A 15,840-nucleotide genomic window follows, 5' to 3' on the forward strand; every position below is an offset into this window, starting at 1 on the left:
TAGCCGAAATTGTCAAAGTAATACACATAAAGATTGTTTAGTTACATTCCTTAATACTTAACATTTGAAAATATGTAGTACTTGTAATAGTTTTAGTACATTCCATTATTTGGGAGTTCATAAAATTGTTATTCAGTGTTCTGGGAAAAGTGTGAAATACTAACAGCCAAATATGTTTTTTAAATCCTTTCTTACAAAATTGTGGTGCAGTGTGGGAAAGAGAAGTTGGTATTCAGAGATGACATATGTCTATGGCCAGGAGATAGTAAGAATTTCTATTTAATGTTGTAGTAGAGAAGCTATTTTTAGTGCACTTTGTATTAAATGTGCATGAATTAAGGGAAATTTTGTGCAAGTCCTGTTTTAATATTTACATTTTAAAATACTTTTCAAATTTTACAATGTCCAATGTCAACGTTTTTTTGATATGGGATATTTTCTGTTTCACACCTGAAATTTTTCAATTTTGTTAATAGTTTATTTTAAGAGAATAAAAATGCTAAATGTCTGTATTACTGGTCGTTTATATTAGAGAATACTGATTTTTAAAATTACCTTTTAGAGTACAAACTTAAAATTACTTTCATCTTTTTCTCTATCTTCTTCTCCAGATACTCTTTGCATATCAAGAATATATTCTCCTGATGATGTTTGGGGATACTTACATAATTTTTAAAAAGTTATGTTGAGGTATTAAAGTAATATAAGAAAGAAGGAAGGGTTTTAGCATCATGCCACTAAACCTAATGAATCAAATTTGGGATCCTATAACCTGGCTCTTGAATAACATACTTCAGTCAAATAGTTTGCACATTGTAGAAAAGGTATGCAATTTCAAGAATTAATTTTAAGATTATTTGAAAAGCCTAATTTTTGTTACTTTACAGATGTTCCATTTAAGCAGACCTCTTCCATAGCTGTAGCTGGAGCGGTAATTGGAGCTGTTCTTGCCCTTTTCATCATTGCTATCTTTGTGACTGTGCTGCTGACTCCCCGAAAAAAGAGACCATCCTATCTTGACAAAGTGTAGGTAACTGTTTCTGCCTTTGTTCAACTATGCATATCAGTATGTGTCTATGTTTACCTTTACAGCTTCTCATAAAGAAATTAAGGGATAGAAGTAAGGATAATATTAGGCCTTTGTTAGATGACCCTGGTTTCATCAGAATATCTCAAACTATATCTTGGTAAATGAACATTGTCAGGGGACTGCTAGAGGTAGAGAACAGCTTTACATTTTTCACCTAGAGTGTATTAGACATCTTTCTAGAGGGTAACATAGTAATACTTTATGTGGTCCTGCCTTCTGAATAGAAATGTAGGTCTTTCATGAAGTGGTAACCAAAAGACATATAAAAATATCTTTGAAGTTTTAATGGCTTCTTCAGGTTGTATATGCATGTCTTATGTATATATATAACTTTAAACTATCAAGTTATTAAATAGATTGAGTTTTATAACTTTTTTCTTAAAAACACTTTTTTTAAGTGAATTGTGAAATATGCATCTTCTTATTTAAAGAATAAGCAATATTTTTGTCCTAGTCATTGAGATAGAATTGTAAGGCAGAAATTGCACCGTGCAGTAGAATCAGATGACCACTGTCTCAGTTCTGTTAATTCCATCAACAGCTTTGTTGCTTCCTCTGAGAAATATGAATAATGCTCTTCCTACTTGCCTCACATGGTTGAGATGATAGTAGAATAAGATAATATTTTATAAACTGTGAAGCTCTTTACACATGGCATTATTTCTTATGTGATTTATTAATGTTTTTATGTTAGGACATAAGATAGTTCTGTCTTCATAAATGCTTTGTATATGTCTTTGCTTCTCTAATTTGGCACAATTATAGCAGTAGTCTTTGGATCAAAGACCCTTGTGTGTCAGTTACAGCTCTGTCATGATCAAATTAGTACTATGACCATGAACAAGTAAGTTACTTTATCTCAATGAGCCTCAGTTTTCTCACCTAAATGGCCTATGGCACCTTGGAGCTAGAAATTTGCTGTGATTTTCGTTAGATAAGAAGAAACAATTCTTTAAACAAAGGATGAAAAAATGTTCTTTCAGTATAATACTTGTGGGACTGGAGTCCTTCAATCTTTCAAGAGTGACTAGCATGTGGTTACTTAATCTTAATTTCCAGATTATCTTGGCTTTTCTATAATTTCAAAAACATAATGTACTGGTAGGCTAACAAATTAATGTAGCCATTTTATTTATCACTTAAGTTTTAATCATTTAAAATACTAGTTTATGTTCATGGAGACATTATTAGACCACAGAATTTATTACTTCAGGATCTATAGTTTTCATTCCCTTTATCCTTTATTATAAGTAACTTTTTGATTTTCTAAGCACAAGTACTGAAAATGTTATCTGTGATCTTCAAAAGCATGAGACTGTATAAAATCTTGTAAAATGCAGAGAGCTACAAGGTATATTAAAACCTATATTTGTTATAAGTAAACAATATTTAAAATATATGAAAATGTTGATTTTCTGATATGCAACTTTGGAAAAAAATAAATGCATTCCCTAAAAATGTAATGATTATTTTGTTTATTTCAGATGGCAAGATTTATAATGGTCTGTAGATTGAAAATATTAATTATCTGACAATATTGTAAGAGTGACTAGAGCTTTTGAAAATCAGTTTTGGAAGTATTTCTAAAATACAGTGTAAATATTTCTTATTACGACATTTGGAGGAAAGTGTAGTGACACTCTAAAATGTTGATAGACATAGTCAAATATTAAAACATGCACTAAAGTCATGTCGTATACTGAATTACTTAATTTCAGTTCTTCTATTTTAATTCCTTCTTTAAACATGATTGGTTCTACATACAGGAACCTTTAACACCAGTGTTTACTTTTATTTTTGATCTTTGATAGATTAATGGCAATCTAAGAACTGAATTAAACATGTAGGCTAGTGTAAATATATAGTATGAGGAAAATATTCTCAAAACTTATGAGAACCTTGATTTTCTTTTGCTCTTTTTTTTTTTTTTTTTTAAATGTGACAATCACATATTTTAACCTTTGCAATGCAGGATTGACCTTCCACCCACACATAAACCACCTCCTATGTATGAAGAACGATCCCCACCTTTGCCTCAGAAAGACCTGTGTCAGGTATGTGTTCATGAGTACACTTAAGATAATGTGAGATACAATAAAAAAAATACTAAGCCATTTATATTATTTCTTTCAAAATGTTGTTCAGTCATTATGCATTAAAGATTACATAGCAGTACCTAAGTTTTAACTTGCTCAGTCATTTCTCTGAAACATTTAAGAGATCAAATTTTGTCAACAAACAAGTTGTTATGGCCAGTATAGATAAGACAAATCAACATTATATTAGACTTTTTACTGAATACTTGTTGAAGACTTACCGTTAACACAGTTTTATTGACATACAAGTTTATTGTAAAATAAAAAGCAGAAAATGAATATCTGTTGAGTAGCATGAAGGGCTTCTTTTCCTTAGAGTGTACAGTATTTTATTCTGTTTTGGAATCAGTTCCCATTAATTCATGTGAAAGTATGATTCAGTGCTTTTATCTTGTATTCTATACCTGGATTAATGTGCTGTACTTGTTATTTGAGAAAGTTGTAAACTATCAGAATATTTGAATTCTTTGATTCTCAACTTTAGTGGTTGTGTTTGTATGTTTGTTTTGTCTTTTTCTCTATCACCAACACAACATATTGGATCTCTAAGCCTGTACTGGGGTTTTATAACGTCTGGGGGCATATCCTATAATACTTTCCTCCTAAAATATGTCCTGTATCTTCAGCCTGAATAAGGCAAATCATTAGCCCATCCATTCATTGATTTAATTTGGTGGAAAAATTCTAAAGGAATGTTTCTGCCACGATGTTCTCAGCTTCTCTTCCTTAGCTGACTGTGTAGTCAGTCTACTGACCAAGAATGGGGCAGGAAGGAGCATTCCCTGGCACGTGGACCCACTGTCAGTGGGTGCTAGCTTTGTCATCTTACACTTAGGTGTCCTGATAGTGAAGATGTGCCATTTTTTCAGACCTTTTGTTCTCACATAAAGAGTGTAGTCTCATCCCTTGGCAAATAAATGAAATTGACAAGCAGTGTGAAATGTCATAAAATTCTTAGCTGGAGCTGTTGGGTTTTTTTGTTGTGTTTTGTTTTCGTTTTGGTTTTGGTTTGGGTTTGGGTTTGTTTTTTTGCCAGTTAGATAACTGAAAAAGTAGCTCATTAAAATGTTTTGTAGATTCCTAGATGAAGTTGGTCTGCTTTTCATAATCGATTGGCTATAGGTATTAATTCTGTAAATTACCTTTTTGCGTCATTTTTCAGATTTTTGGTTACTTTTTGAATTTTGCTTCTTAGTTTTTTAGGAACTCTTTGATATGGATAGTAATCTTTTGTATTATATTCATCTCTTATTTTTTAACCGTATAGTGTCATATAGAAAATATTACGTTTATATGTAGTAAAAATCTATTTCTTTCATTGTGTTTGTTGGAAGTTGTGTGTTGTCTGAAATTACTTCCTTACATTTCCTTCTCTCTCCTTGAACTAGAGTGTAGAAAAAAGTCTTAGAAAACTAATAGTTTTGGCTCACGCCTGTAATCCCAGCACTCTGGGAGGCCGAGACGGGCGGATCACGAGGTCAGGAGATCGAGACCATCCTGGCTAACGCGGTGAAACCCCGTCTCTACTAAAAATACAAAAAAATTAGCCAGGTGTGGTGGCGGGCACCTGTAGTCCCAGCTACTCGGGAGGCTGAGGCAGGAGAATGGCGTGAACCCGGGAGGCGGAGCTTGCAGTGAGCCGAGATTGCACCACTGCACTCCAGCCTGGGCGACAGAGTGAGACTCTGTCTCAAAAAAAAAAAAAAAAAGGAAAACTAATAGTTTTATGGTTTATGTTTCATTTTAATCTGAAACTTTATTAAACTTAATAAAGAGGTAGAGACCCATTTTTTCCCAATGGGATAACCAGTTGTCCAAATACTTTTCAATTACCTATACTTCTGCATGGTTCAAGAGCACTTTTATCCTAAAGTAAATTCTCATACATATTAGGTCTGTTTCTGAACTCTTAATTCTGTTATATTGCTATGTCTTTCTCTTCCTAAACCAGGATACTGGTATTTCAATTATAATTGTTTTATAATATGATTTGATATTCAGTAAATTCCCTTATCTCTGTTCTTGCTTTCAAAATTTTTCTTGACTTTACTTTTCTCTGTCTGCTTCAGAATTACCTTCCCAGATTCCATAAACATTCTATTGAACTCCTGAATTAATTTAGTAAGAATTGACAACTTTATGATAGCGTCATTTCTTCCCATCTAGAAACCAGATAAGCCTCTATTCTGGTTTCTGGTGGGGTGTGTCTGTGTGTGTGTGTGTGTGTGTGTGTGTGTGTGTGTGTGTGTGCTGGAATAAAATCTCTTTCTGGTATATGCTTTCCACATTCCTATTAGGTTTACTTTAGGCATTTTAAGTATTTTGATAGTCACTGGGATTTCTCTCCACCCTCCCCCTGTGAACTTTTTAAATTGGCTATTAGCATATAGAAATGCCTGATTAAAAATATGAATCTTATATGCAGCCTCTTTTATCAAGTTTTTGATTCATTCTAATGGTTTTTCATTTTTTTTTTTAGGAATATAATCTATTTGCTGCAAATGACAGTTCTCCTTTTTATCCCTTGCATATTGTGATTTCTCAGGGGAATACATATGAGGGGTTTCCTTATGTCATTCAGTTTTAAATCTGATATGAAATAATTGAAGACTAATATAGAATTTCCTTGCATTAAAATTTTTGAAAACACTGCATTCTATGAATAATGCTGTTTTTTAGCCTTGATTTGAAAGAATTAAAAACATTGTGAAAACTATTTTCCAAATCAACTAAAATGATCTAGGGAACATTTTCAGGAAAACATATCTAATATTTTGAATAGAGTTGGATTTCTGATATGGAAAAATCTTAATGAAAATGTGAATCTTTTAGAATAGTCTGTGTTTCAGCCTAAAGTAGCATTTACTCTAGAAATGATGACCAGGAGATCCCATGAAATGGATATTTATTTGACTCTACTGAGAATGATAATAGGAATTTCAGTCTAGCAGCAATATCACGGGGAATGAGGCTTTTGAAGTTATTTTTACAGTGCTGACATACCATGTTAATAAAAGCTTTTCAGTTGCTTGAACTATCATGAGATTTTTCTTTCCTTATACCTATTTTCACAGTAGTTGTCTGTCAGATGATTTTTGGTAAATGTTTAATTTTTAACAATCCTAAAACAGTTTTATGAACAGTATTTCACGTATAAGAATACACATACCAGTTTTCATGACAGATATTTGGTTTATATATACACAATATATATATTTGTATATGTGTGTGTAAGCTTTCTATGTGATGAAATGTAATATATGCATAAAGTACTTTAATGAATGACACAGAATATAAAAAGCTTATTGGTATGTTTTTAGATTCCACATAGCAACTAACCTTAAGAAACTACCACTTGTAGCATTTTAGTTTAGTATTGCAGAAGTATTTTTCTAATTATCTGAAGACTATTGAAATAGTCTCCCTTTTCCAACTAATGTATTTGTGTGAAGCTTTTATTTTTCTTTATATACTTCAACTAAACAACATATTATGGTAGACTGAATGCTGTAGCAGATATGCAAATCAAACTTTCCTCTTTTGACCCAGATATTAAAAGATTTATAAAATTTAGGAGATACTGTTTATATTAACCTATAATAGGTTTCCTATTCTTTTTAAATGAATTAAAATTTTTAAAAACTCTTAGTTTAAATGAATAACATGATAAATATAGATAACTGTTATTCCTATAAATGAAAGTGCTTGGGGTTCTCAAAATGTAAAAGTTCGTAAAGGGGTCCTGGGGCCAAAAATTTGAGAACTGCTGTTGTAAATTGTAAGCGGTATGAAGGCAGGGGTCATGTCACTGTGGTTTAGTACCATAATCTTAGTGCATAATACAGTGCTTGGCACATATAAGTACCTGATAATTTTTTTTTAATTTGACAGATCAAAATTGTATATTTTTGTGATATACAACATGCAACGCGATGCTTTAATGTATGTGGAATAACTAAATCAAGCAAACTAACATATGCATCACCTTATGTATTCTGATAAACAGTTTTTGAATGAGTAGGTGAAAGAATCAAGCCCTTTTTTATATCCTCTTCAGTTTATAATCTGTGAAAATTTCTGCATCATTTATAATATCCATATCACAGATACTATATTTCAATAAATTTAATGTCAGTGTCCATAATATCACTGTATCAAGTATGAGATGTCAATATATAATATATGTAAAAGAATAGAGAAAAACAGACTATAGAAATATTTTTAAATGTTAGCAATTATCTTTGTAATAGATTTCTCAGTGAATTTTTTTTTTATATTTTCTGTCGTTTCTGTTTTTTCTGCAGTGCCTTTACCCGCCTCTGTAAGTAGCCTTTTAGCATAGGAAAATAGAGATCTATTGAATACCTGAGTCACTGACCTGGAATGTTAAGCTAGTCATACTAGTCAGTTTATCTGCAGTGTTAACTATCTGTAAAAACTGAATTTCTTTCCAATAATTTACTATAGTATATTTCTTTCTTTAGTAAATGTTTGTAAATATTCATGACAGTGTTAGTAGAGAAATAATGTTTTTACATGTTTTGAAGTGTATAGATAATACATACACAACAATATAAAGAGTTGTTTTCTAAGGTCTCATTCCCATACCTATTTACCCTACCCCCATCATCTACAGATAACCACTTTTATTAATTTATGTCTTCGTACTGTTTCTTTAAGCATAGACAAGAAAACACACACACGCACACACACTCAGGTGCATTTTAATTTATTTTCCCCCTGTTTAAAAGTAATGTATACATATACCTTGTTACATATCTTGCCATTTTCTCCTAAAATATACTGGAGATCTTTTATTGAGATGCAGAGAGCATTCTCAACCTTTTTTATGTCTACATAGTATTGTAATGTGTGTATATTACGTAGTTTGCAATGTCAAAAGATTTTAATAAACCAATAATGCTATAACGAATAGCCTGGTATCTATGCTCTTTTGTATGTATGCAAGTATCTGCAGGGTAAATTTTTAAATTTGATCTTGCTACATCAAACAGTAAATGTATTTATAGTTTTGATATATATTGCCAAATAATCCTCTATAAGAACTACTATTTTGCACTTCTACTAATAATATATAAAAATACCTGTTTCTCTACAACCTCACCAATAGTATGTATATGTATTCCTCTTGATTATTGCTAATCTGATAAGAATGGCACGTACATATAATTGTAATTTTGCAATCTTTTAGTGGGTTTCTGCATCCTTTCAAGTGTTTAAAAAGCCATGTTTTTCCTGCAAATTTTTATTCTTTTGTCTATTTATTTGACAAAATTGTGATGAACGTTTTCTAAACGTTTTATAAGTAGATGTGAAAATATTTTGTTTCATGTGCATTGCTTCATGGTATCCAAATCTGTGGCAAAAACAGTTTAGTAAGATGAATCATGTGTCTCCATTGGTTTATGTTATAAGAAGTTTTAGAAAAGCGAAACAATTATGGTTGGAACTCAAATGTTACTAAACTTTGTGGTTTTAAGAATTTAAGTTCAAGAGATAAGTCCCTCCAGGTATTCAGTTATAATCAGGCCATATTTCATTTAAACCTTTCTTGAACCCATTCACTTTTCTCTTCTTCATAGTTTCATGTATTTTCATTATATCTTTTTAAAAGTCATTTTTCCAATACATCATTGCCATCTTCCAATAGTAATTTTTAGGTAGGCTGCTTTTGTTAGTAATCATTGATGGTCTTATTTTCTCCCAGGATCTGAATATTTTAACATGTTTCCAGGCACTACCAGTAGTTATGATCTTTGGGATTAGGGAAGGGAGAGAGGAATATGATAGAAGAGTTAATATTTTTTTCCCAAATTATATAAAAGTATATGACCGAGTGGATTATTCAAATAAGGATTATTTCTAGCATAGTTTTCCCCTTGAGTAGAAAAATGTTTTCATCTTTCATATTGCCTTCAGTTAGTAAGTACTGACAGTTATTGAGACAAGTAGTGCAAGGATTGTGGGGCCTTATTCTGCTCTGAGGTGAAAAAAAATTTTGTGATCAACAAAGCTCGGTTAAAATAATGATTTATTAACTAATTTTAGTTGGGGAGCGCCCTTCAAAGCAAAAAGAAATATTAAAAATCTAAATATCTAAAAATATTTGTCAAGAATCATAAAGTTAATTTAAAGGAGATATAGCTATAACATGTGAAGTGTAAAAGATTGATGTCTTCATCATATCAAAGCTTTTGCTATCTGTCTTATAAATGAGAAAAAGATAAGCTTGTTTTATAAGGGTTTATAGGGATTAATAAACTAATATATGCTACATCCTTAGAATAGTGCCTGACACACAGTAATTACTGTGCATTTGCTATTATTATTTTAAAAGAAACTATATAATTCTTGATAAAAATATTAAAGATGCTAAGCAGTGAAATTATTTCAGTAGAAAAGCTAATGCTACTTTGATTTATTTAAACTTAGCATATGTTTCTTTTGGAAATATTCATACCTTTATTATAACCTTAGTAGTGCTTGAAATGAAACTAGAATATATGGGATCTACACTTTTTGATTCATAGTAGTGTTTTGTTTTTTTTTCTTTGTCATTCATTTATCAAATAAATATTTCTTGAATATTTAATATGTGCCAGTACTGAGAATATGTAATTAATAAAAGATGAAAAAAATTGTCTGTGGAGCTTACGTTTTAGTGATGAATGGACAACACCTATGGTGACAGCTTTCTTCCTTTTTTAAGAAGAGCTTTATTAAAATGTTAATTAACACACACTAAACTTCACATATTAAGAATGTAAATTTGATATGTTTTACATATACTGCGCACACACACAAATATACCTGGCAGATATCACCACAATGAAAATATTGTATATATCCATCCAAAAGTCCTAGTGTCCCTTTGTAATCTCCCCCCTCTAGTCCTTTACCAGCTTCTCTTTCATATCCTTTGGAAACTAACCACTGATCTGCTTTCTGTCATGTATTAGTTTACATATTCTCAAATTTTACACAAATTTTATACAATTTGTTCTCTCTTTTGGTCTTGCTTCTTTCACTTTACATAGCGATTTTGAGATTCATTCATGTTATGTTGATCAGTAGTTAATTCCTTTTACGTAGCTATAATATACTGCATTTTTGTTTATATATTTATCTGTTGATGGACATTTTTGTTTCCAGTTTGGGACTATTACGGAGTTGCTGTGAACATTTATGTACAAGTCTTTGTGTAAATATATGCTTTCATTTCTCTTGGGTAAACACCTAGGAGTGGAATGACTGGGTCATATGGTAAGTGTGTGTTTAACTTTCTAAGAAAATGCCAAACTCATCCTAAATAGTTTTACCATTTATGTTCCTATCAGCCATGTGAGTTGCTTCATACCCTTACCAACACTTACTATGGTCAGACATTAAAATTTTTAGATATTCTAATAGTTGTGTGGTTGTGTTTTATTTAGGTTTAAATTTTCATTTTTCCTAGTTACTAATATGTAGAACATTTTTTCATTTGCTGGTTTGTCATCAGTTTATGTTCTTTGGTGAAATATCTGTTCAGATTTTTCATTTTTATTGGATCATTTTCTTATTGATGAGTTTTGAGAGTTCTTTATATATTTTAGATACAAATCCTTTGTCAGCTATATAATTAGCAGATATTTTCTCCCATTCTTTTGCTTGTCATTCTCTTTAATGGTGACTTTCTTTTCTTTTCTTTTTTTGGAAACAAGTCTTGCTCTGTTGCCAGACTGGAGTGCAGTGGTGCATTCTTGGCTCACTGCAACTTCCTGCTCCCGGGTTCAAGCGATTCTCCTGCCTCAGCCTCCCAAGTAGCTGGGACTACAGGCGCGCACCAGCAGGCCCAGCTAATTTCTGTATTTTAGTAGAGACGGGGTTTCACCATGTTGTCCAGGATAGTCTTGATCTCTTGACCTCGTGATCCGCCCACCTCAGCCTCCCAAAGTGTTGGAATTACAGGCGTGAGCCACTGCACCCAGCCAACATTGACTTTTTAAGAGAAGATGTTAATTTTGATGATGTTCAGATTATATGATAACAATGTAGTGCTATGCTTTTATCTCTGGAATGGGAGTGTGGAGGACCTATTTTTTGTTAGTTGTCGTTTTATTTAATCAAAACTTGATTGACTCATGCGTAAACAGAAATAAGAAACCATTGAAGCTTATGTGGTAAGCCAAGTACAATGAAATTTCCTCCCAATTTCAGAGCACCTAGTAGCTTTCTTCATAAAAGCATGATGTTTATGTATTGGGAGCAGTTCCTTTGTAAATACAAAGAAGTCTGGACAGAGAGCTGAACTATTTATAAATGTTCAGAACAAAGAAACTAAATTGTTGTCAGAGAATGGACATATTATTTGTGAATTAAATTTTACATAACCACTATTAATCTAATTTTACTTTGAATTTGGCCATTTAGTGTTGATTTTATTCTGGACAGATGGTTTTGTTGAAGTTCTTTTGATACGTTAAAAATAGAAAATTGGTCTATTTATGGACTTCTGAGAGAATAAAAATTAGGCTAAATTAAGGCTGCCCTAAGTGGAGAGTTGTCCAAGTTAGCTATCTTCATATTGTGACATTAGCAATGCCAGTGAGACCTCAGTGCCTTCCTTACTTCCCAGGATTAGAGATTAATAATATCCGTTACTACCTGTTTACACGAAAATACCAATGGGGAGACTCTCTCAGGCTATTGATACCCTTCTTATATATGAGTACAATAATCTTATATCCTAGAATGTCCAGGATTGTCCTGATTTCACGTATTTATGTCCTAGTGCCAGTATGTATTTAAGTCCATGTAGCCTGACTTTGAGCTGCTAAATAATCATGGTGTTATATTAACTCCTGTGATAGTGATTCCACTGAAAACATGACTTTTTGACTTTTATCTCAAATCACCAGCCTTCACTGGTGCTTAAAGCTCTCTAAGATACTTCTCTAGTACTCTGGAAGTGTCTTAGAACAAATTTACTGAATACTTAGCACACTTTTGTTTTTGAATCTATTCAGATACCTTAAATAAAATGAAATTTTATTAAAACTTTTGTTAAAGTAAAATTTTTATTTAGAAACATCTTAAGTTTGAAGAAGACATGTTAGAATGAATTAATTTAAATGTTTATAAAGAGTTCATTGGTTAAAAAAAAAATAGACCATAACTCTTTAAAAGGCTACAATTTTCAAATAAGTTAGAAATACTAGATTAAATTCAAGATACGTTTTGGTTTAGAAAGATTTAAAATGCCAAAAATTAAGAAATTTTTAAAAATAACTGAATAAATGGAAAAACATTCAAAAGGATTTGTTTTGGGGAAAGTAGTCATGACCACAGTTTATTCTTGGTTGAGTTGACCTTATCTGCAGCCACCAAATTATTCCATTTTCTTTTATGAGAATAGGAATCTTTAACCCAGTTTGCCTTGGCAACCTGTCAGATAAGTTTCCATAGCTACCAAGCTACCATAGTTCAAATTCCTGTTTCTAGGCATGATAATAGACATAGTTACCTTTCTTTCCCCACAGACATGTTTTCACCACTGGCTAAATCTGGTTGTGGTATGATTCCAAATTTATTTTGCTGGTTTCTTGGAACATATTTTCAAACCCAGATGTTCATCCACTTAGGTTTTTGTATAATAACATCCCATTATTTGATTTATTGATATATCTTGATTGGGAATGTGTTCAGGGCAAGCAGTTAGCCAGTTGGTAATTCCATCTTTTTAAATATATATCACTTGCTACTTGGGAATCTTATTCTGAGAAATAAGCCCCACAGTGACATATGTGTATTTTTGGGCATGTAAATTAAAATGTTAATCTTGAAATTCAGACTAAACAGCATTTTATTATTGAAAAGTTAGTAAGACCCACTGTTTTAGGGGAGGGGCCCTATCTGGAGTGGTACTTTAGTTTGAATCATTGATACTGCTTTACAAATATGTTTCAAAACGCATTAGGCCTGTTAAAATCATTTTCGTATTTACTAACATGTCACAACTTACTTTCCTTACCTTTGATTAATAGCAAAATACATAGGTTACACATTCATATTCAGGATCATTCTTTTTGATGAGTTTCCATGACAACCAAACAAAAAACTTAGAACTTAAAATACAGTAAATTCTTTTAGACCTACTTCTGGTTTTTCAAGAGATCCAGCTTGAGTTCATTTAACATTTCTGTGACTGCATAATTTGTCTGTTTCTTCCACAGAGCCAAACTCCATGATGATTTCTTACTGTTCCATTGATGGGGGAGTGTAGTTTTTCTTTATAATTTTAAAAAACAGAACTTGAACCGCAAGGTGAAGGTCACAAGAAGGTATAATAGAATACTCAGCATAAAGATGACATTTCCAATAATTAGATTCGTCTGATAGTGGGGCTGATACTTTGCACAGTAATACTGACATTGTGTATTGGACTCAGCTTTTGTCTATTGTTGTGGGTTATAGGAAGCATTCCTACATTGGGAATAAAGTTACGTTTTTAAGGCCCCTTCCAGTTCTACATCTTGACTCCTTTTATTCCCCTGGGAAAATAATACAGATGGTAGATTCAAAAATAACATTGGTATTACTTGAGACCAATGTTCTACATAGATATCTTCATGTGATTCTTAGTGTAACATTTAACTATACAGTTGATTAGTTAATGGGTTATTATAAAAGCACACACAGTAGAAGTAACCAACACTATTCTGTAGATGTTTTTGAGTTTCATTTTAAGAACTGTTGCCAATCCAAATATCATTGAATTTAAAAAACAATGTAAACAAAAATTACTTCAAATTTTTTTTTGCTTTAAGAACAAGATTTTCTTCTTAAAAATGTGAATTAAACATTGTATTTTGGTTGCTTTACACTTAGGACTGTTTGACAGCTCACATAGATACTAGAAGCTTAAAATGCACTTTGAATGATATCTTTACAGTAGCTTTAACCACAATGAATATAGATGAGATATAAAACTTGCTATCGGTGGAGTATTTTTTGTACATAAGTAACTTTAGAAGAATGAGATTTGTTAAAGGCCTTTAAAAGGAAATGCTTAGCTTTATGAAGATTCGTATTTTAAATTCATTGGCACTTTACAGAAGGTAATAATCTCAATTTCAGATGTTTGGTGGGCGGTAATTCTATAGACTATCAGTCCTGTTTATGAAAAGAAATGGCATGTAAATGTATTTGTCTGAAACTTTTCAAATGCCTTATTATTGATATATGTATTCCCATGGAAACCACAAATACCTTTTTAGAACAATAGTGTAAAATAGTAGCTTTACTTTTAAGTAGAACCTGAGAAATTGCAGACTATATTTAAGAAAAGGTAGTTACAAAGTTGAATAATTTTACTGTGGTTATTTCCCATTGAGAAATGAACTGCATGTATAATTGTTAAACCATGTGTGGCATGTTTACACACACACACACACGCACACACATTAATTGTACCAGATCATAAAAACATAAAACTTAAAGTGATAAGTCGGACTTCATTAAAATTAAAAACTTTAGGTCTTTGAAAGACACCATTAGGAAAGCAAAGGCAAACCACAGACACAAACAAAATTTGTATCAGACAAAAGACTTTCTTCCAGAATATATGAAGAAGTCTTACAACTCAATAGGAAGACAACCCAGTTTTTTAAAATGAGCAGATTTATTTAGACTTTTTGTCAAAGAAAATGTACTAATGGCCAATAAGCACATGAAAAAATACTCAACATTACTAGTCACCAGATAAATACAAGTTAAACCACAATGAATTGCCACTGCACATCCATTAGATTTGCTAACATTAAGACTGACTGAACTGTTTATTGATATTATAATTAATAGCTTCCAGTTTCTTTTGTAAGTCTGTTTTTATACGTGTTGAGTTTATATAACAATTTATACTTAATTTTATTATTTTCTATTTTTGCTCTAGTAGGTTTATATTTTATTGTTTTCTATTCTTATGTCCCAAAATACTGCATGTAATTATAAGTCCAAACACCAAAGTTGTTCTGGGGGAATATTCCTTCACTTCCACTCCCATTATAGTTCTTGTATACAGGGATTTATAATGAATATGGTTTTTGGCTCATAAAAAGTGACTCAAGTTTATTTTTTTTTTAAAGTCCTCTACAACTGAGTAATCCTATCCTTGATGGTAATTTTCCATAGTGAACTAACTGGAATTAATTAAGTAATCCACTGTACTCTTTTTTTTTTTTTTTTTTTTTAAGTGAGGAATGTGATATTATGAGTTACCTAACTTGACAAGGGAGAGAGTTGTCAGGGCAGCACATGGCAAGTGTGAGTCATTGCCCTGGAGTTGGAAACACCATTTGAGGTCTCAAAGCTCAGTCTTCTACTCAAGGCGAAATTTCCTTGAACATCACTCCTAAAAGATCGCCATCTAGCTTTCAACTGAAAACACTTCAATTAACAATTTTACTACCTCATGAGACATTATATTTCTTTTTTGATAGGCCAAATTGCTAGCAAATTAGAAATCTACCCTCCTTTCAACTTAATTAGCCCTGATTATGATCTCTGTAATTTTAAAAAATCTCTTAAGCATTTTAAGCTACATTTATTAAGAACATAAATTTCTTAGCCCACTTTTTATACATAAATTAAATG

At 31.7% G+C, this 15,840-nt stretch overlaps 1 protein-coding gene across 4 annotated transcripts in view; it reads left to right on the forward strand.

The window, feature by feature from the left end:
- NECTIN3 (nectin cell adhesion molecule 3) overlaps positions 1-15,840 on the forward strand; it is a 123,505-nt gene that overhangs the window by 68,314 nt on the left and 39,351 nt on the right. For 2 of the 4 annotated variants that reach the window (XM_007985868.3, XM_007985871.3), the window contains exons 6-7: positions 888-1,026; positions 3,063-3,144. In XM_007985868.3, the coding sequence (XP_007984059.1) occupies positions 888-1,026; positions 3,063-3,144 (221 nt within the window). Of the gene's footprint in view, positions 1-887; positions 1,027-3,062; positions 3,145-5,665; positions 6,744-15,840 lie in introns of those variants that run through there. The other 2 variants (XM_007985869.3, XR_005242002.2) reach the window with 2 other exon arrangements.

This window comes from Chlorocebus sabaeus, chromosome 22 (genome assembly GCF_047675955.1).
Source record: "Chlorocebus sabaeus isolate Y175 chromosome 22, mChlSab1.0.hap1, whole genome shotgun sequence".
NCBI lineage: Eukaryota > Metazoa > Chordata > Mammalia > Primates > Cercopithecidae > Chlorocebus > Chlorocebus sabaeus.